This window comes from Myotis nattereri (genome assembly GCF_964212035.1).
Source record: "Myotis nattereri genome assembly, chromosome: 4".
Taxonomy (NCBI): domain Eukaryota; kingdom Metazoa; phylum Chordata; class Mammalia; order Chiroptera; family Vespertilionidae; genus Myotis; species Myotis nattereri.
The window spans coordinates 79,888,787-79,911,861 of NC_138079.1; the positions used below are offsets into that span (position 1 = coordinate 79,888,787).

The window sequence follows — 23,075 nt, forward strand, 5'->3', positions numbered from 1 at the left end:
GCAATCTGTTTCACTTTCCCCATTCTACCTGCCAAAGAATTTTCCTAGCTTCTTACTCTCCTGCCTTTAGAATGAAAGAACACACACATAAAAGAATACATAGTATGCGATTACATTTCCATAAAATGCAAAATCAGGCAAAAATAAACTATAATGTTTATAGTTGGAAAGAAGAGAAGGTGATAGTGATAGAGAAGAAGGCAAAAACGGAAGCTTCTGGGGTACTGGTAATTTTTATTTCTTGACTTATGATGACTACACAGCTGTGTTATCTTTTATTTAATGGAGCACTTATGATTTATATATTCTCATGTATGTTATAATTCAACTTTTTAAAAAGTGGAAAGTTTTGGCTGCTGCACCAAGATGTCTCACTCTCTCACAGTGAAAGTTTACTCTGGAAATGAAATCAATACTTTATTTGGATCTGATTTCTTTTTCTTTTTTTTTTTAAATTTTTTTTTTAAAATATATTTTATTGATTTTTTACAGAGAGGAAGGGAGAGGGATAGAGAGTTAGAAACATCGATGAGAGAGCAACATCGATCAGCTGCCTCCTGCAGATCTCCTACTGGGGATGTGCCCGCAACCCAGGTACATGCCCCCGACTGGAATCGAACCTGGGACCTTTCAGTCCGCAGGCCGACGCTCTATCCACTGAGCCAAACCGGTTTCGGCTGGATCTGATTTTTAATGTGGACAAAAAGGGGCCACTTACTAAACCTGACTAGATCGGGGAGGCCTGCATGGTGGGCCTTACAAACTCAAAGACTGAAAGTAACCACAGAGTGAGACAGTATAAGGACTTGGGCCCAAGAGTGGAAAAATGCTCAGTGACCAGGAAGCCAGTAAGATGCGGTAGCTAGAAGGAATATCAGATCTGAATGTCACTACCCCCTCACACTCTGCTCAAAGCAATTGCAGAATTTTGTCTCCCTTCTAATAGCTTGCTTTTCCTGCCCTGACATGGAAAATTCCACAAAACTTCCTTTTCCCAAAAGCCTATTGTTTCTTTTTTCATGTCCTTTCAGGATTGGTGATTTCTACTGATTGGTCTGCACACACCCACTTTGTCCCCAGCTTATAAAAACAGCCAAGCAAACTCAGTCCCCAAGCCAATTCAGAGGACCGTCCTTCCTTTTGTGCTGCCTCTTTTGTGCTCAAACATAAGCCTAATAAAAAAAATCTGTCTGGAAATTTCTCTGGGGTTTCCTCTTGTTGGGGAACTCAAGAACTCCAGCACCAATAACAACAGGATGATCTGAACTCAAGAAGTCCTAACTAAAAGCGAGCCGTGGCAGGTGGTGACATCCTAGGCCTATAGTTTCCTTGACAAAGGTCAATATTTACTTGAAGTAAGCCTGTCTATCCCACACCCTCCAGGATAAGCTCCCACTGCCCCAGTGTCTGTGTCCATTGGTTATGCTAATATGCATGCAAGTCTATTGTCTTTTTGCATCTAAAATAACATACCCTTTGAGCCCTAGCCGGTTTGGCTCAGTGGATAGAGCATGGACCTGCGGACCCAAGGGTCCTGGGTTGATTCCAGTCAAGGGCATGTACCTCAGTTGCAGGCTCCTCCCTGGCCCAGGGCCTGGTCAGGACATGTGCAGGAGGCAACCAATTGATGTGTTTCTCTCACATTGATGTTTCTCTCTTTCTTTTCCTCTCTCTTCCACTCTCTCTAAAACCAATGGGAAAATATCCTCGGATGAGGATTAATGGGAAATAAAATTAAAATAACATACCCTTTGAAAGTTTAAGCAACCCCCTTTTTCCAGACCCTCAGAGTACAACCTCATACCACTGAGACCACAGAACCCCTCATTGTCATTTTGTTGTTGTTTTTAAAAAATATATTTGTATATATTTTTATTAACTTCAGAGAGAGGAAGAGAGAGATAGAAACAGCAATGATGAGAGAGAATCATTGATTGGCTGCCTCCTGCTCACTGCCCTCCCTTAACCTAGGCATGTGCCCTGAATGGGAATCCAACCGTGACCTCCTGGTTCATGGGTCAATGCTCAACCACTGAGCCACACCAGCCAGGCAGAACCCCTCATTGTTATCTTGCTCCCCAAATACTATGTTCTACATGCTTAACTGTTCATTGTTAACCATCCTGTATCCTCCAATTTAAAAGAAGTATCTGCCTCTCCATTTTATTCTTTTTTAAAAAATATTTTTTTTATTGATTTCACAGAGGGAGGGAGGGAGAGGGAGAGAGAGAGAGATAAAAACATCAATGAGAGAGAATCATTGATTGGCTTCGTCCTGCACAACCCCTACTGGGGATCGAGCCCGCAACCTGGACATATGCCCTGACCAAGAATCAAACTGTGACCTCCTGGTTCAGAGGTTGACGCTCAACCACTGAGCCACGCCAGCTGAGCTCTGTTGTACTCTTTATCCAATCGCAGAGATTTCCCTGCTCTGATTTCTTCCACCTCCCTAGTTTACCACCAATGAATTTCATGTAAATCCCGCCCCCCTTTCATGTAACATCTCCTCCTTTGATTCTAATGTATAAAGTAAGCTATAAAACGGCCATTCTCTGGAGCATTTTCTCAATCCATTGAGATTTTGCTTCCTGTAATTGTCAGTTTGGCTCAAGTAAATTCAGAAAAATTCTCTACAGGATTGGACGTTTCTTTTGTCAACATTAAAAAAATTAGGGTTTCCATACCAAACCCCTCCGTGCTATTAGAATAAAGACCAATTTGTGAACTTGCTGTCCTGAGGTTAAACCACTTTTAAGAGAAATCAGAAATTCATATTTTTATGTGAAATATCATACTGTTTAAATATCAATAACCCATTCAATTGTTTTAAGCATAAGTTGAAACAGGCCAAACAAAATGTACCTATAGCTACATTAAACCCCCAAACTCCAGTTATGATCTATGGGCAAACAGGGAAATGCCTTCTCTTACAGGTATTCATAGCTTCGTGTCACAGCCAAGGTCTTCCAAAACACCACAAAGGTCACTCCAGCCAACTGCCCACTCACCTTTTGGACAGGGATTTTTTTCTTGAATCCCTGACTTTTTCTGTGCTTAAAAAGCAGGACTGGACACCACAGACTTCTATCTCATACACTGTGACAGAAAGGGTTAGAGAGCTAAAAACAATGTGAATTGCTCCCCTTCCCCTCCACTGGGATTTCCCTGGAACAATCTCTTCTGGGTTTGTGTTTCTAACTCCTTAATAGACCCCAACACCCAACCACCCACCCTTCTCCTAAGGGTAAGGCTTCACCTTGCAATTGCTGCCACTGGAGTTCCACTGAGGCAGACGGAAGGAAACTGAGAGCTCCCTCAGCCCCCTCTCCCGGATATCAGGCAGTAATCAATTCAAACTTGAGGTTGCACAAGGAGAGAACAAATGAGCCAGCGACAAGAGGTAGTGGAGCAAGGGTAGTACTCACCCAAGCCAGGACGACCAACACCACAGTCAGAAGAATCTTGGGTTGCCCCGTGAATGAACCCATGGCGGTGTAGATTTTTCTCCCAAGTAACCAGTATGAACCATGGATCTAGGTGGAATATAAAATAAAAATTTAATAGGCTTGTTAAGTTACTGAGTTACTTCTTGTAACTTTCCAAGAGAGGTACATGTTCTGCCTGATACTATAAACTATTCCAGACCCTGTGTCTTTCAAAATCCACCTTTCTAAGTCCTAGGTTTCCCCCAGAATTTAAAGTCTCTTTTTCTGGACTTTGAAACAATTGCAGCTTCCAGTGAGCAGTGTCTAGTAACATTCCATTCTGGGTTGTCACGTGTGCCTCTTGGTCTTTGCACTAATGACCTCTTTCACAATTGGGTTAGCTAGTACTTCAACACACCGCCAAAAACATCAGTGAGAGAACATACCTTGTCATTCACTTGTAAATTTTCATAAAATATGTTTGGTGTTAATTGTAGTTCTTCTATTGATATATAATATCTCCAGAAGCAGGGATGGGGAACCTTTTTATCTGCCAAGGGCCATTTGGGTATTTATAACATCATTTGGGGGCCATACGAAATTATCAACTTAAAAATGAGCCTACAATATTTGGTCAAACATTTTTTTTAAATACATTTTATTGATTTTTTACAGAGAGGAAAGGAGAGGAAGAGAGATAGAGAGTTAGAAACATCGATGAGAGAGAAACATCAATTCAGCTGCCTCCTGCACACCCCCCACTGGGTATGTGCCCGCAACCAAGGTACATGCCCTTGACTGGAATCGAATCTGGGACCCTTCAGTCCACAGGCTGACGCTCTATCCACTGAGCCAAACTGGTCATGGCTTTGGTCAAACATTTAATTAACTCACCCTTAGTGCCTTAGCAGAGCTAGACCAAATGGTTTCATGGGCCTTATGTGGCCCGCCAGAGGCTCAGAGATTTCCCACCCCTGCATAATAGGAGGACTTTAGCATGAAGGAGAAGAGGGCATCTATCTATCTGAGAGTGTCAGCATGGGTTATTCCAGAGGGTGACGGAGAGGTGACAGGTCTGAGTCAGAGTGGATTTCAGCGTGTCGATGCCCACCGCCCTGAAATACATACGATGAAATAATATAAGGTTAAATAAAGAGCTGGAATATCAAATCTGAAGAGAAATACAAATATGCCAAAACAATGATCAATGGGAGGTGGGAGTGGCCAGGGAGTGGTCGATCGGGGGGAAAAGGAGACATACGTAATACCTTAAACCATAAAAAAGAAATAAAACAACAACAACAATGATCATTGTTATTTGTGCAAATTAGATTCTAAGACTGAATCAGCTGGAGTAAAAATGGCAGTACAAACCATATCAGAATTTCCTAACCTCCAGTCACACACTAGGAATTTCATATGATTTTGCAATATCCATATCCTGTCTACACTATTTTTTCTTAACATTTTCCTTTAAACTTACTCATTATAAAAATTCAGACATTCATTTTGAAGAGAGAAGCAATAATATCTACAAAAGATAGGTGTGGGCCCTGGCTAGTGTGGTCCAGTGGGTTGGAGTGTTGTCCTGTGTTGCGCCAGCACGGCCAACGGTGAACCTGAGGAGGGGTGGTGAAGGATTGAAGAAAAGACAGACAAGAGAACACAGCTGGGGCTCGGTGGATCTCCCATGCCTGGATGAGGACATGAAAGACCCAGCCTGCAAGCGGATGCTTTATTTTATAGTCTGATTAAAACAAGGGTAGGAAAAAAACCCAAGATGGCGGCATAGGTAAACACCGGAAATTGCTGCCTCGCACAACCACTTCAAAAATACAACTAAAAGACAAAACGGACATCATCCAGAACCACAGGAAGGCTGGCTGAGTGGAAATTCTACAACTAGAAGGAAAGAGAAAAGCACACTGAGACTCAGAGGAGGTGCAGTGTGGAAGTAAAGAGCAGAGGTATGGAGGCGCACGTGAAAAGGGCTGGCAGCTGAGGACACGGTTGTCTTTTTCAATCGGGAGGGAGTCTCAAGCTCCTGACTGCTCTGAACTCCAGTTCAGGGCGAGTCTCTGGGGACCCAGACTCATACAGGAGAAACTGGACTGTCTGGCATCAGTCAGAACTCGAAGGCGGCTTTCTCTTAGAGGTACTTGCAGCGATTACCGGGACACTGAGACACGGAGCCTCTTAGGGTAGGACTGAGGATCAGCCATAGCTGCTTGCTCCACCCTGTTGATCCCCAGAGACTCTGCCCCACCCAAGCTGTGCGCAGAGGCTTTTGCATATGAAAGGATTGGCCCTTTGCAGTCTGAAAATTACCTAACAAACTGCAGCTGGGTCAGAGAAACCCAGAACTTCCAAAAGAAGGCCCAAGGCCCCACATCAGCTTGCATTGTTTCACAGATGGGCTCCTGATGGGTAGCCTCAGGAAGAGGCTAGATTAGCACCTCCTTAGAGATCCAAGTGCCAGAGTACCCAGTGGTCAGAGTGGGACCATCCAGATTACAATTCCTCAGATCCATAGGGGACACACTCGGGGGCAGACTCAGTGAGCACCAAAGCCCCACTGAAGCAAGTCTTGCCCCAGAAGGGTGTCTCCAACACAGAAGTTCTCCCACTGCAGACACAGCTGATTCTCACAGCCAATTGGTCTGGAGGTCAATTCCTCCCAGTGATACCTACAACAATCAAGGCTTAACTACAACAAGACTGTGCACAAAGCCCACAAAGGGGTGCACCAAGAGCGTCCACCTCAGGTAATTGGGGAGGCTGAGCCACTGGGCCCTATAGGACACCTAGCACAGAAAGCCACTCTATCAACACAGGGAAGCATAAAAAATGCGGAGACAAAGAAACAGGTCACAAATGACAGAAATGGAGGAAAGCAAACTACTGGATATAGAGTTCAAAACCACACTTTTAAGGTTTTTCAAGAATTCTCTAGAAACCGCTGATAAACTTAGTGAGACCCTCAAGAAATCTAGTGAGACCCTCGAGGTTATGAAAAGGACCAACTAGAAATTAAGCATACACTGACTGAAATAAAGAATATTATACAGAGTTCCAACAGCAGACTAGAGGATCCCAAGAATCAAGTCAAAGATTTGAAATACGAAGAAGCAAAAAACACCCAACCGGAAAAACAAAAAGAAAAAAAAATCCAAAAATATGAAGATAGTGTAAGGAGCTTCTGGGACAATTTCAAGCATACCAACATCCGAATTATGGGGGTGCCAGAAGAAGAGAGAGAGCAAGATATTGAAAACCTATTTGAAGAAATAAGGACAGAAAACTTCCCCTACCTGGTGAAAGAAATAGACTTACAAGTCCAGGAAGCACAGAGAACCCTAAACAAAAGGAATCCAAAGAGGACCACACCAAGACACATCATAATTAAAATGCCAAGAGCAAAAGACAAAGAGAGAATCTTAAAAGCAGCAAGAGAAAGACAGTTACCTGCAAGGGAGTACATACGACTGTCAGCTGATTTCTCAACAGAAACTATGCAGGCCAGAAAGGAGTGGCAAGAAATATTCAAAGTGATGAATACCAAGAACCTACAACCAAGATTACTTTACCCAGCAAAGCTATCATTCAGAATTGAAGGTCAGGTAAAGAGCTTCACAGATAAGAAAAAACTAAAGGAGTTCATCACCACCAAACCAGTATTATATGAAAGGCTGAAAGGTATCTTTTAAGAAGAGGAAAAAGAAGAAAAAGGTAAAGATACAAATTACGAACAACAAATACACATCTATCAACAAGTGAATCTAAAAATCAAGGGAATAAATAATCTGATGACCAGAATAAACTGGTGAATATAATAGAATCAGGGGCATAGAAAGGGAGTGGACCGACTATTCTTGGGGGGAAAAGGAGTGTGGGGGGGGGTGCAGGAAGAGACTGGACAAAAATTGTACACCTATGGATGAGGACGGGGGGGGGGTAAGGGCAGAGGGTGGGGTGGGAACCGGGTGGAGGGGAGCTATTGGGGTAAAAAAGAGGAGCAACTGTAATAATCTGAACAATAAAGATTTTAATTAAAAAAAAAACCTAAACAACAAGGGTAGATTAACATGTATACAAATGTGCTTGTTTTGGCAACACTTGCTGCACCTCCCACAGCCCATTAGCTACTTAGGAATGAATTAGGGAGGGCTACAAGGTCAGGCTTAATTATGCTAGGAGAGTTCTGCCCTCCAGGTTGGGATTTGCTTGTGGCCCTGCCACAGGTCAGCCCGAGACTTGACCCTAGAGCCGTTCCCTACATTGTCCCATACACCAAAAGGTGGCAGCAGGTTCTATTCTTGGTCAGGGCACATACATAGGTTCAATACCTGGTTGGGAATGTGCAAGAGGCAACAGAATGTTTCTCACATCTATGTTTCTCTCTCTCTCTCTCTCAATTTTTTAAAAAGTAAAGGTGTGTGTATGTATGCTATTTATGAAAATTTCAAATTACAGAGGAGTATAAGGAAATAACAAAATTCCCACCACTCAGCTCTGTCACATCATAGCACTTGGATTTTGGGTAATGTTGAGGCAATATGACCCCAGTTTAGCCATGTGGTCTTAGTTTGCAAGTTTCTTTTTTTTTTTTTTTTCCCCTCAACCTCTTTATTTTTTTTTATTTTTTTTTTTTTTTAAAAATATATTTTATTGATTTTTTACAGAGAGGAAGAGAGAGAGATAGAGAGTTAGAAACATCGATGAGAGAGAAACATCGATCAGCTGCCTCCTGCACATCTCCCACTGGGGATGTGCCCGCAACCCAGGCACATGCCCTTGACCGGAATCGAACCCGGGACCCTTGAGTCCGCAGGCCGACGCTCTATCCACTGAGCCAAACCGGCCCCGGCCTCAACCTCTTTATTTTACAGATAAAGATACAAGACCCAGAAAGGTTATGACCTCTTCAAAAACACTCTGAAATGTTCCAGAGCCTACAAACAGACCAAAAGTTTCCTGATACCCCATTTTCTTTCAACTTTCCTTCTCATGTTTTAATTATTTTTCTGTTCTTTTTGTCTTATTAATTTTTTTGCAAGTTTTTTTTATTTGTGTCAGTTTCAGATGTACAGCATAGTGTTTAGATCAGCGGTATTCAAACTGTGAGTCGCGACCCCTTTGGCAGTCGAACGACCCTTTCACGGGGGTCGCCTAAGACCATCCTGCATATCAGATATTTACATGACGATTCATAACAGTAGCAACATTACAGTTATGAAGGAGCAACGAAAATAATTTTATGGTTGGGTCACAACATGAGGAACTGTATTTAAAGGGCCAGAAGGTTGAGAACCACTGGTTTAGACAATCATATATTTTACAAAGTGTTCCCCCCAATTTTTCCAGTACCCACCTGGCACCGTACATGCTTATTACAATATTATCCTATATAATAAAGAGGTAATATGCAAATTAACTCTCACACCCTCACAAGATGGTTGCCAATGACCAGGCTGGCAGGGGGGTTAGTGAGGGATGACCAAACGACTGAACAGCAGGCTACGTGGGGCAACCAGGCCGGCAAGGGGGGGGGCAGTTGGGGGCAATTAGGCTGGCAGGGGGGGCAGTGAGGGGTGACTAGGCTGGCAGAGGGGAGCAATTGAGGGCAACCAGGCCAGCAGGGGGTGGGCAGTTAGAGGCAATCAGGCCAGCAGGCAAAGGCAGTGAGGGGCAATCAGGCTAGTTAGGGGTGACCAGGTAGGCAGGCAGGTGAGCAATTAGGAGCCAGTGGTCCAGGATTGTGAGAGGAATGTCCAACTGCTGGTTTAGGCCTGATCCTGGGGATTGGGCCTAAATCGTCAATCAGACATCCTCCAAGGGGTCCTGGAGAGGGAGCAGGCTGGGCTGAGGGCTCCCCCCTCTCCTTCCCGCCCCATGAATTTCATGCACCAGGCCTCTAGTTGACTATATTTCCTATCCAGTTGACTGTTTTATAACTACCAATTTGTACTTCTAAAACCCTTCATCTTTTCATCCCCAGAGCTCTCCCATTTGGCAACCATCAATTTGTTCTTTGTATCTATGAGTCTGTTTCTATTTTATTTGTTCATTTATTTTGTTCTTTAGATTCTAGATATAAGTGGAAGTATATGGTATTTGTCTTTCTCTAAGTGATTTATTTCACTTAGCATAATACTCTCTAAGTCTATCTTTGTTGTTGCAAATAGTAAGATTTCCTTCTTTTTATGATATTTTAATCTGAATATTTATTTTGTCTTCTGCTACTTTTCTGAATTCATTTATCAGTTCTAATAGTGTGTGTGTGTGTGTGTTTGTGTGTGTGTGTGAAATCTTTAGGGCTCTCTATATACTGTATCATGTCATCTGCAAATAATGACAGTTTTACTTCTTCCTTTTCAATTTGGATGCCTTTTATTTCTTCTTCTTGCCTGATTGCTGTGGCTAGGACTTCTGTGCTATGTTGAATAAGAGTGGTGAAAGTGGACGTCCCAGTCTTATTCCTGATTTTAAGGGAAACACCTTTAGTTTTTCTCTCCATTGAATATGATGTTAACTGGGGGTTTGTCATATATGGCCTTTATTATGTTGAGGTATATTCCTTCTATTCCCATTTTGCTGAGAGTTTTTATCATAAATGGGTGCTGGATTTTGTCAAATGCTTTTTTTGCACCTATTGATATAATCATATGATTTTTATCCTAAATTTTGTGTATGTGGTGTACCATGTAAATTGATTTGCAGATATTGTATCGACCATACATCCCAGGAATAAATCCCACTTAATCAAAGTGTATGATCTTTTTAACGTACTGCTGAATTCAGCTTGCTAATATTTTATTGAGGATGTTTGTATCTATATTCATCAGAATTTACTTTCTTTTTTTTTAAATATATTTTTATTTATTTCAGAGAGGAGGGGAGAGGGAGTGAGAGATAGAAGCATTAATGGTGAGAGAGAATCACTGATTAGCTGCCTCCTGCACACCCCACACCGGGGATGGAGTCCGCAAGCTGGGCATCTGCCCTGACCAGGAATTGAACCATGACCTTCTGATTCATAGGTCAATACTCAACTACTGAGCACATTGGCAGGGCAGAATTTACTTTCTTTGTAGTGTATTTATCTGGTTTTGGAATGAGGATAATGCTGGCCTTGTAAAATGAGTTTGGGAGTCTTCCCCTCTCTTGACTTTTTTGGACTAGTTTGAGAAGGATAGGTGTTAATTCTTTGAGTGTTTGGTAAAATTCACCTGTGAAGCCATCTGGTCCAGACTTTTTGTTTGTTTGGAGTTTTTTTTTTAAATTACTGTTTCAATTTTGTTGGTTATAATTGGTCTGTTCAGATTTTCTGTTTCTTCTTGGTTCAGTTTGGAAAGATTGTATATTTCTAGGAATTTATTCATTTCTTTCAGATTGTCCAATTTACTGACATATAGTTGTTCATAATATTTTTTCATGATCTTTTGTATTTCTGTAGTGTCAGTTATTACTTCTCTTTCAATTCTGATTTTATTTATTTGGATTCTCTCTCTCTCTCTCTCTCTCTCTCTCTCTCTCTCTCTCTCTCTCTCATCTCTCGTCTGGTTTAGGTTTATCAATCTTTTTCACCTTTTGAAAGAACCAGCTCTTGGTTTCACTGATCTCTTGTATATTTTTAGACTCTATTTCATTTATTTCCACTCTTATCTTCATTATTGTCTTACTTCTACTCACTTTGAGTTTTGTTTGTTGTCCGTTTTCTAGTGCCTTTATGTGTAAGGTGAAATAACATTATATTTTCTTGTTTCCTGGTGTAAGCCTGTATTGTTATGAGTTTCCCTCTTAGAACTGTTTTCACTGTGTCCCATAGATTTGGGGTTGCTGTTTTCATTTTCATTTGTCTCAAGGTATCTTTGATTTTTTTTCTTGATTTTATTAACCCATTCATTGTTTAGTAACATGTTATTTAGCCTCCATGTCTTTGTGTGTTTTCAGTTTTTTCTTGTAATTGACTTCTAGTTTCATACCATTGTGGTCACAAAAGATGGTTGATATGATTTCAACCTTATTAAATTTATTGATACTTATTTTGTGTCCTAACATGTGGTCTATCCTGGAAAATATTCTATGTCCACTTGAAAAGAATGTATATTCTACTGCTTTGGGGTAAAATGCTCTGAAAAATATCAATTAAATCCATCTGGTCTAATGTGTCATTTAAGGCCACTGTTTCCTTGTTGATTTTCTGTCTGGAAGATATATCCAGTAATGTCGAGGGTAATTAAAGTCTCCTACTATGACTGTATTTCTGCTGATCTCTCCCTTTATGTCCATTAAGATTTGCTTTATATATTTAGGTGCTCCTATGTAGAGTGCATAAATGTTTACAAGGATTATATCCTCTTGCTAGATGGATCCCTTTACAATTATGTAATATCCTTCATTGTCTCTTATCATAGCCTTTGTCCTCATCTATTTTATGTGATAGAAATATTGCTACTCCAAATTGTTTTTCATATTTGTTTGCATAAAATATATTTTTCCATCTCTTCACTTTTGGTCCGTATGTGTCTTTCGTTCTGAGGTGGGTCTCTTGTAGACGGTATATATATGGGTCTTATTTACTTATTCATTCAGATACCCTATGTCTTTTTTTAGAGTTAAAAGCATAATTTTATTTAGATGTTGCTTGTACCTAATCTATAGTAAAATATACAAACAGATAAAAATTGCTTAATAGGAGGTTTTTTAATACCACTTTAAATTCTGTTTATAACAGCATTGGTAATACTGCAGGGTGACAGATATAGTACTCTGGTTTAGAAAAAAAAGTACTTGCTACTCTGGCTGATACATTCCCACTAGTCTTTAGTGGATTAAAAGTGGCTAGGATTCACAGCCTAGCCATTTGGTGCTCAGAAAAGATTTTGATATTCTAAAAACTGAAATGAAAATGTTAATTCCTTAACAATATACTTTTACTAAAAAAAATGTAAGTATACCAATATTATGATTTGGTTTGGGGCTATCAATAGAAAATCAACCATATCATGTTTGTGTTGCTAATGTGTGATACTGAGTGATCCTCTCATCTCCTCTGCCTAATTTATATGAGAAAAAAGTTTATAAAAAATTAAATTAAGATCTCAACAGCGGTCTTAAAATATTCAGTAAATCATGTTATAAACAGATGTGTTGTCACCAGCCTTTATTGTGCCATTTATGGAGTACAGGTAGAGTAGATGTAGCATAATTCTTAAAGGCCCTGGGAATTTTGGAATGATAAATGAGCACTGGCTTCAACTTAAAGTCACCAGCTGCATTAGCCCACAACAAGAAAGCCATTCTGTCCTTTGAAGTTCCAACGCCAGGCATTGACTTCTCTCTAGCTATGAAAATCGGCATCTTCTTCTAATACAAGACCTTCATCTACATTAAATATCTGTTTTTTGGTGTAGCCACCTTCATTAATTATCTTAGCAAGATCTTCTGAATAACTTGCTACCTCAATACTTGCTGCTTCACCTTGTACTTTTATATTATGGAAACAGCTTCTTTCCTTAAACCTCATGAACAAACTTCTGCTAGCTTCAAACTTTTCTTCCACAGCTTCCTCAACTCTCTCAGCCTTCATAGAATTTGAGAGAGTTAGGGACTTGCTCTGGATATGCTTTGGCTTAAGGGAATGCTGTAGCTGGTTTAATCTTCTATCCAGGCCACTAAAACGTTCTCCATATCAGCAATAAGGCTGTTTTAGTTTCTTATCATTCATGTGCTCACTGGAGTAGCACTTTTAATTTTCTTCAAAAACTTTTCCTTCCCATTCACAAATTGGCTGTTTGGTGGATGAAGCTTAGCTTTTGGCCTGTCTTAACTTTTGAGAAGCTTAATCATTTCTAGTGTTTTATTTATAACTAAAGGCCTGGTACACAAAATTCGTGCACGGAGCCGGGGGGCGTCCCTCAGCCCAGCCTGTACTCTCTCACAATCCAGAACCCCTTGGGGGATGTCCAACCACCAGTTTAGGCCCAATTCCCCAAAACCAGCAGTCGGACATCCCTCTCAAAATCCGGGACCACTGTCTCCTGACCGCTTGCCTGCCTGCCTGCCTGATCACCCCTAACTGCTCGCCTGCCTGTCTGATCGCCCCTAACCACTCTACCTGCCTGCCTGATGCCTCTAACCACCTCTCCTTCGGCCCCTGCACTCGGGACCCAGGCTTCGTCCTCCGGCTGGCTGCAGGCAACCAGGACCTGGGCTTCCCTCCCTCTGGCCGGCCGCAGGCACCCAGGACCCCAGGAGGCACCACCTGGGCCCCAACTTTGTCAGGAAGGACATCTGGAAGACGTTCAGTCTACCCGGTCTAATTAGCATATTACCCTTTTATTAGTATAGATGAGAAATGTGTAAATCTTCCTTTCACTTAAATACTTATTGACCATTGTAGGGGTATTAACTGGCCTAATTTCAATATTGTTGTGTCTCAAGGAATAGGGAGTCCTGAAGATAAAGAAAGAGATGGGGGAATGGCTAGTTAATGGAGCAGGTAATATATACATTTATCGATTAAGTTCACCATCTTATATGGTTACAGTTTATGGGACCCTAAAACAATTATAATAGTAACTAGAGGCCCAGTGCATGAATTCGTGCACCAGTGGGGTCCCTCGGCCTGTCCTGTGGGATTGGGCCAAAACTGGCTCTCCAACATCCCCCGAGGGGTCCCAGATTACAAGAGGCTTCAGGTCAGGCCAAGAGACCTCACCAGTGCATGATCAGAGCCAGCAAGCGATGCAGGAGGTTGGCCAGCTGGGGAGGAACTGCAGGAGGGCTCCAGGGCATGTCCGCCCGTCTCGCTCAGTCCCAATCGGCCGGACCCCAGCAGCAAGCTAACCTACCAGTCAGAGTGTCTGCCCCCTGGTGGTCAGTGCATGTCATAGCAAGTGGTTGAGCTGCCTTAGCACAACATTAGCTTATTACGTTTTGATTGGTTGAACAGATGACTGGATGACTGGACACTTAGATATTAGGTTTTTATTATATAGGACAATAGAGATCACTGATCACAGATCACCATAACATCTATATTAAAAGCATAATATGCTAATTAGACTGGACATTCTTCCAGACGACCTTCCAGATGAAGCTGGGGCTGCAAGAGAAGCCCGGGTCTCAGGTGCCTACCTGTGGCTGGAGGGAAGCCCGGGTCCCCGGTGCCAGAGGGAAGCTGGTGCCAGCAGCCAGAGGAAGGAAGGCCTACTCTTGCATGAATTTCATGCATGGGGCCTCTAGTATATATAATAATGAAAATATTTGAAATATTACAAGAATTAAAAAAATATGAAACAGAAAAAAAAAAGTGAGCAAATGGTGTTGGAAAAATGGTGCTGATAGACTTGCTCAATGCAGGGTTGCCACTAAACTTGAATTTGTAAAAAAAAAAAAAATGCAATATCTGTAAAGTACATTAAAGTGAAGCACAGTGAAACTAACACAAATTATACTAAAATACATATGGGGAAACACTAGGAATAATTTATAATAACCTCACAATATACTACTTTAAAATGTAGAATTCATAAATATAAAATTATATTAATTATTTTCTCCATTTGTTCTGGTAAATACTTTTTGAAAATAAAAACTGAAAATCCAAAATAGTCACTTTTCCTTTTTTTATGTAACAACTAATTAGAAAATGCCTAGGTTTAAAATTTAGAATTAAATTTTGAGAAAAATACTGCAAAAACATTCTAAATAGGATTTTAGTTCTTTACCATTCTTTTAAAGGTTACATAACACATTAGAGCAAAAGTTTTTTTCACTAGTCATAAAATCAAGTTGAAAACAACTTTTTGATTAAACTATAGGAAGACAACGAATAACTGAGGCAAGAGAGTAAGAATCTAGGAAAATTTCTAGGTGAGTGGAATCAGAAAATGAAGATAAAATAATTAAATAAGGCCAAACAGGCAACTAGTGAATCACAAGACCTCATCTTCCTTAGCAAAAAAACACTTGAGAGCAAATGGTTTGTACCTCTCCTCCTTAAGTAGAGAATAAATAGCTAAAATTGCCCTAGTCCAGGAGATAGATAACAGAGACCCAATGAATGCCATTTGTGCCAGCCAAACCCAAGGACAGATGAGGTCAGGGGAACCAACAACAACAACAACAACAACAACAAACAATTAGAGCCAGACATACCCAAGGTGGCAAAGCAGTAAAGCTGACCAAAGAACAATCCCAAACTCCCCAGTACACTCATTTTGACACATCAGCATATTAAAGAGCTCACCTGGAAAGCTGAAGAATATTCTGCTGAAAGTCTCCCCTGTGACCTTCCCTAAGATCCTCCCACCTTCCACACCCTCCCCACCACCCGCTGCCCTGCGTAAGAGAGATAAAAACCCTCCAGGCAAAGGATGCCAGCGCTGGATCGCTCTCTGGAGCACGCTCATGCCTTTCTTCTCCCTCCGGTATGCATATTTACTCTTCTCTCCTGAATTCTCAGGGTCCCCATAAGACTTCCAACCAGGGGAACAAGGGGCAGCAGCAGCTTGTCCTGGACTAATCCCCTGAACCTGTCTCCAAGGTCCCTTTTCTCTAACTTTTCAGTGAGCTAACAGCAGCTCCGTGTGGCCCACTTCTTCCCTATAACATTTCTAGAGAGCCATAGTAGAGCACTGCCTAGGGCCAGGCTCTCTCCTGTTGCTTCTTCTATCCTAAACCTTTCCGTTAGCCAAAAGCAGCCCTGCCTTGGCTCATACGTCTGTCCCTGTGACTCCTGTTTCTCAGTGACTCCACGCAGCCCTGTGTGGCCCACTTCTTTCCTACGATGTTCCTAGAGAGCCAAAACAACACCACCGAGGTCCTAGGCTCTCTCCTGTTGCTTCTTCTATCCTAAGCCCTCCCCTTGTTTCACTGTCCCCAGCTTTAATAAATGTACTCTAAAATCACCTAAACTCATATTGTGAAAGCTTTCCGGCACAAAGTAAAAAACCCACACACTACTGGGCAGCCTGAGGCAGACCTGCTCTGGGCCTGGTCCCTGTCCTGTGGCATTCTTTGGTGACCCAGATGGGACCTGGAGTTTTGTTCTCTTTACTCTCTCTCTCTCTAATTCACCTTTCCTGTCACTTCTCATCCTTGGTGTGGTGGAAACTTACATGTCAACTGCAAAATAAGTGTTTCATTAAAACGTGCCTCATCAACCCTGAGATAGAAGGTAAGCCTGTCCCCTGGATACAGAGTAATCTGCCCACATGACCGTCTTCAGGTGACACCTGGGTGATGGGGTCCAGTGAGTCAGGACCCGATGATCCCTGACTCACTGGACCCCATTTTGCAAGTATGGAGTTGAGTCCCCTATCTGAGCAGATTAAATCCATCCTCAGGGCATCTACTTCCAAGATCATTGGTAAAGCCACCCTCAGAACACAGGGTAAACATGTCCATAGGACATTTATCTATTAGGGACCTGACTTCCTTTACCTGGTTCAAGGTATATTAATCAGGCTCCCCAAAAAATGCTACTATTGTGCTTCATACTATAACTCCTGGTCCTCTATCTGGATCATTTATTACACTGATTTTGACAACTTCATTCTTGTCATGGTACATATTATCTTCTGTCACTGGTTTATCTTTCTCCCATTTAAACAACTCTTTGGGATGTTATGTACGTAATTCCTTGAACTGGGGCTGACACTATATTTGTTTCTACAGTTCATTCATAACCTTTAAAGTTTTGAGAGTCTCAACAGATTTTCCTGTTGGGTAATTAGGAGTGTAAACAAGGGTAAGGTAATTGAAAGAAAAAAAAAAAGCCACTTTAAAAAATAACAGCTGAAGTCACCAAAGCTTAATATCTCCCCTCACGCTTCTCCAGACTCTTTAAAAGTTGTCAAGGACAAATAAAAAATCTTGTCTTCTCCACAATTATTAGCAACTAGTGGCCTGGTACACGGATTCATGCACACTGAAAGGAAATTAATTAGAAGAAATATTTTAATATCACTATTCTTCCTTTCTCTATAATAGAAGTGTCAACCAAATTCATAATCAACAATGACAGATTGAAACACATGCGTGCAATTGGCATCAGCGAGAACTTTATGTGTAGGGAGCGGCTATAGGGTCAAGCCTCGGACTGACCTGTGGCAGAGCTCTGCCCTCCAAGCACAATAAAGTTTGACCTTATAGTCCTCCCTGGGCTGTGGGAAGTACAGCAAGTGCTGCCAAAACAAGGCTTGAGTAACAAAATAGATTTGGAACTCACAAGAACATTGTAAACATGTTAATCACTCCACTTGTTTTGCTTTGTGTGATCTGACTATAAAATAAAGCTTCAGCTTACAGGCTGTGTCACTGTTTCCTCATCTAGCACAGTGATCCTACCTGGCCCTAACTCTATTCTCTTGTCTGTCTTCTTTAATCCTTCACCACCCTCCTCAGGTTCAGCCCTGGTCGTGCTGGACATGGTTCAGTATGGGACATGCATGAGTCAGTGTAGCCTTTTATATATACTGAATACAGTTGCTTAATTAGACCTGCTTTCTGATGTAGCTAAGCTTTTTTCAGCCCAATGAAGCACCCCAACTTCTCTTTCAGGTAATTGTCAGCAACACAGCAGTAAATATCAACATGAAGCATGTTATTATTGTAGATCACGCAGGGAGAACAAAGGGTAAAATATTTAACTGCAGCAGTGTTTGACTATATTCTGCACAGCGAGAAAACCTGAAGTCATTTTCAAGGTCCACCATTTCTTACTTCTTTTCAGTAGGGTCAAGTTTCTAAACTTTCTAAATCTCCATTTTCCAGCTAATGAAAAGAAAATAGGATTCCACTGAGTCTCCTATCTACCTACTCCTGACTTCTGTGAGGATCAAATGAGATGAGGCACAGGAAAATGCTTCACAGATATTTGGTTACAGTGTAAAATGTTTGCACCTGGTATAAAGCTCATTGTGTTCCTGGGCTGAAGAAACTGCAAGGAGGCTAGTCACTAGGGCAGTAGTTCTCAACCTTGGCTGCATATTAGAATCACCTGGGAATCTTTTTAAAATCCTGATTTCTGGGCCTCATCCTCCAGAAATTCTGTTTCTTTGTTATTAATGTTGTGGCCCCACCCCATAACAAAGAAACAGAATTTCTGGAGGATGAGGCCCAGAAATCAGGATTTTAAAAAGATTCCCAGGTGATTCTAATGTGCAGCCAAGGTTGAGAACCACTGCACTAGGGAGAGGAAGCTGGGTGTTGCTACATGACATCATTACCTGGCACCCACAGAGACTATTTCTGGATTGGGCTGGGCTGTGGGCTGCATTTTGTGCCATGGGGTCTTGGCAGTGTTGGCTCTAATTTGGTGGGCTGTGGCTCCGGGGTGGTGGGGGGGCCTGTCCCACTTGGAGGAAGCTGAGTGTTGCTTTGTTGGCGCCAGGTCCACAGTGCCATTTCTTTGTAAATGGCCAGTGCACATCACGGCAGCTCCTACATTGAGCGTCTGCCCCATGGTGGTCAGTGTACATCATAGCGACTGGTTGGATGGTTGGAGGGACAATTAGCATATTAGCCTTTTATATATATAGATACTGTTTATGTGTATGGTAAAAAAGAAAAACTATCCCAAATATTTTTTCAGGATTCTATGGTCTGAACAAAAATATTTGATACTAAAGCTAGTTTAAGTTTAGTTAATGTCTTTTAGAGTGATTAACATGATATATGCTTGTTTTACCTGGGATTACAAAAATAAGTTCATGTTAGTTATCTCTGCTACAAAATTTGTCAATAAAATGGTTTGGGTAATAATTGACTTTAAAATCTCATGTAGTTGTTAAGAACTAATAAATAAATGTAACTGAAATGAAAAGTTTTTGGTAAGCTTTTTAGTAACAATCTATATATATAAAGAGGTAATATGCTAATTGGACCTAACAGTGTCCCAGTCACGACCGTTTAACAGGCTGCGAGCACACAGGAGCTGGTGGGTGGGGACAGGAGTGGGGACTTGCATCACTGGGACATGAGGCTACCGCGGGGGGCAGCTCCCCCGACAGAGGCGCACACAGGCCCACCATGCCACCTGACCTGGAGGGGGGCATCAGGATGGGGGCAATCCCCCCCCCATGCACAAATTTTGTGCACTGGGCCTCTAGTTATATATATGCCTAAACATAGTTTTCTAAAGTCTATTGGTAACTTGAAACTTTTGAGTTTATCTTTCTCCATTCTAAAAACTATAGTTTTACTAGCCAGTATTTATGTTCATACCTTTTATTGTCACTTTGGGTAATAAATAATTTAGTGTTATTTCATAATGATATAATCTTTTTGGTCAAATGTGTTTGACAAACTTCCCAGGGTTGAAGTTTTAACAGGAGACTTTTTCTTAACCTAGAAATAGCTTTAAGTTATTCCAATGTGCCCCTGGAATACCTCAAGGATTTGTTCTTTCTCCTTACAAAAGAGAAATTTTAGACTAATCAGGCCTATTTGATATGTTTGAAGTACATGGGAAGCTTTGTCAAATAAAGAAATAATAACTATGTTCTATTTGTATACATATATTTTTACTATTAAAGTAGATGTTCTAGAGATTATATAAAAAGTCTGAAGTTTTTGTCAATTGCATTATAATCAAATCTACGGTCATTGCCTTATTCTGATGCTTCTAAATTATAGATTTCTGAAAAGTAAATTTTTAAATGATCCCTTCAAATTAGACAAACATTTATAGAACTCTAAGGAATAACTGAATTTACACTTCATCTCATGACCAACCTCCTGGTACTGGAAGCTTCATAATCAGTCATCAGCTGTATTGACCAGGTAAAAAAGAGACAAAATGGGTTGTGCCAGCAGCATTCCCCAAGATTACCCGCTAGGGTGGCTCCTTAACAATTGATTGACCTTTAAGGGCAATGATCAAAAGAAAAAAAAATCATCCTTTTCTGTTGTAATGTCACCAGACCTCAATACAATCTCAGGGACAGGGAAGTCTGGCCTGTAAATGGAACACTGAATTATGACACTATTCTCCAATTAGATTTGTTTTTGCAAAAATGAAGACAAATGGAGTGAAAAACCTTATATTCAGATATTTATGGCCCTTTACCAAGATAAGGATTTAAGGAAGTTTTCTAGGATATTCCTTAATTGTCACAATGTCTTATGAGTTAAAGCTCACCTTCCTCACAGCCCCTGCAAGAAGCTGGTTTCTGTCTCTCATAGATAAAACAGATTCCATCCAGAGGGTGGAACAGCCTGCTTCCCAGCTCACTTCACTGGCTTCACTCAAAGTACAGCTGCTCCATAGAACCCCTCCTCCACTACAGAACTGCTAGCGCTCACCCTAACTTGTAGCCCTGTCACTACCAGGAGGGGAACTCAAAATCATCCAAACCTTAGCATGTTGTCTCTGAGGGAAGTAGCTAACAGGAAGCCTGGTAAAGAAATTATTTGGATACATGTTCCCTTTTTTATGTCTGATCTGGCCCCTTGCAAACAAAAACTCGGTTGGTTTTCCAAAGATACTAGCAAATTCACACAGGGGTTTAATCACACTGATTTACTGAAACAGGTAGAATAAAATGTTCCCCAAAATTGCACCGAGTCAAGCCCTACCAGAACAAATTGCTCTATCAAGTTAAACGCTGCCAGAATTATGGCAGTTATCAACCGGTAGTTCTAAAACAGTGGTCTAGGAACTACCCTGACTTCTTTTAAATACTTTTTATAAGCATTCTTTTTTATTATTATTAATCCACACTTGAGGATATTTTTCCATTGATTTGTAGAGAGAGTGGAAAGGAGAGGGAGAGACAGAGAGAAACATTGATGTGAGAGATACCCCGATTGGTTGCCTCCTGTACGCACCCGGACCAGGGCCAGGGAGCCTCCAACCAAGCTACATGCCCTTGACTGGAATCCACTGAGCCAAACCGACTAGGGCTAAATTTTTTTTTTTTTTAAATCCAAAGTCAAGCCATCAATCACAGCTCATTAATGACCTTAAAAGCTTTGAGAGTTTCAGGAACTAGCTGGGAAAGTCCCTTCCTGCATCTCATAATAAGTGCTGCATAATCCCAGAACGATTCGAGTTGCTGAGTATACTGGGACAGCCGTATTCCAAACAAGTTTAGAGCCAGCCAACCGACACCCTGATTTAAACCCCACCTTTGGGGCATAGATCCTGAGGCCCTATCTCAGTGCTCTCACCCTCTGAAGAACCTCAATAAATCTGCCTTTGCTTTTATCAGTGTCCCTGGTCTAAATTCTTTTATATCAGGAGACAAGAACCCAAACTCATCGGCAACACTATGACCTAATGGAGTGATTTACAGACTGTTCTCTTCCGCTGCTGCACTGTAAATGAAAAGCAGTCATAATAGAAGATGCTAGGGCTTATTCTGATAAATTTGCCAGTCATCATGCTAAATCAACATTGCATATACAGACTGGGGGAGATGCACACCCAGATCAGGACCCTAATTAAGTCTATCAAACTGGGACAGATGAAAAACCAGAGGAAAAGGACCGCTGGACCTATATACTAGTGGTTACTTATCTCATCTCATAGAAGGGATGACAAAATATACTATTAAGCCTGTTAATTATGACAAAATAAAAGAGGTTACTTTAAAAAGAAAAGATTGAACTCTACCCTTTTCCCGGTATGATTAACAAAAGCATTAGGAAAGTACACAAAATCCACCCTGAGTCTGTTAAGGGCCCAGCACTTCAGGAAATGCCTTTTATCCAGGAGGCAAGCCCAGTCAGCCTGAGAAAGTTACAAAAACTAGCCTTGGGACTGCAGATCTGCACTGAGCAATGGCTAGAGATAGCTTTCAGTGTTTTTAGCAACCAAGACAGGGAAGAGGAAGAGCAAAAAAGCCACCAGATGGAAACAAAAGGCATAATTACTTGATAGTCGCCGCTTTAAATCCTTTGCTCGTCCTGTAGACAAGAAGGACACCTAAAGGAGTGCCTACAACTAACTCAGGACGGACTACCTCCAGGACCATGCCCCATCTGCACCAGGAAAGGCCTTTGGAAAAGTTAGTGTCCTAGGCTTCTAAGGGAGCTTAGTGCCTCAAACCAATGATGTTTAAAACACCTGAGAACTGATGGTGCCTGAGGCCTCCTACTGCCCCCACCAACCATCTGAAACCATCACACCAGAGGAGTCTCCTGTGACTGATGTGACAGGTAAGCCCATTCATTTTTATTAGACACAGGGACTGCTTACTCTGCTGACTCACTCACCAGGGCCTCTTTCTTCCAAAACCCATTGGATCACTGGGGTGAATGGGCATCCATTTCATTCAACCCCTCGGCTGCTGCCTCGGGAATCTCACTTTTAGTCATACTTTTCTTGTAGTTCCAGGGTGCTCTATTCCCTTATTAGTTAGGGAGGGACAGCTTGTCTAGTTTAGAAGTGACCATAGAAGATAATAAACTCTCATTGTTACTTCTGATGGCCAACCTAACTTCTCACCCTGAACCAAAAAATAATAATATTCTAGAACAAGCTTGTCAAACTCAAAGGCTAACGCGGGCCAAATAAACAAGGTTTAAGTTTACGTGGGCCGCAAAAAAACAAAAGCTTCAATTTTCATAGAAACGTAGGTTTATTTCAATAGAGACATGCTGAATACAAAGGGCTGAAATAAACAAGTAATC

The 23,075-nt window shown here is 41.4% G+C and overlaps 1 protein-coding gene across 1 annotated transcript in view; it reads right to left on the reverse strand.

Annotated features, from left to right (window-relative positions):
* LOC308517469 (NXPE family member 3-like) overlaps positions 1-23,075 on the reverse strand; it is a 61,196-nt gene that overhangs the window by 33,885 nt on the left and 4,236 nt on the right. Inside the window, exon 2 of the mRNA XM_081088616.1 lies at positions 3,429-3,536. Within this exon, the coding sequence (XP_080944742.1) occupies positions 3,429-3,491 (63 nt within the window). The 5' untranslated portion in view covers positions 3,492-3,536. The remainder of the gene's footprint in view (positions 1-3,428; positions 3,537-23,075) is intronic.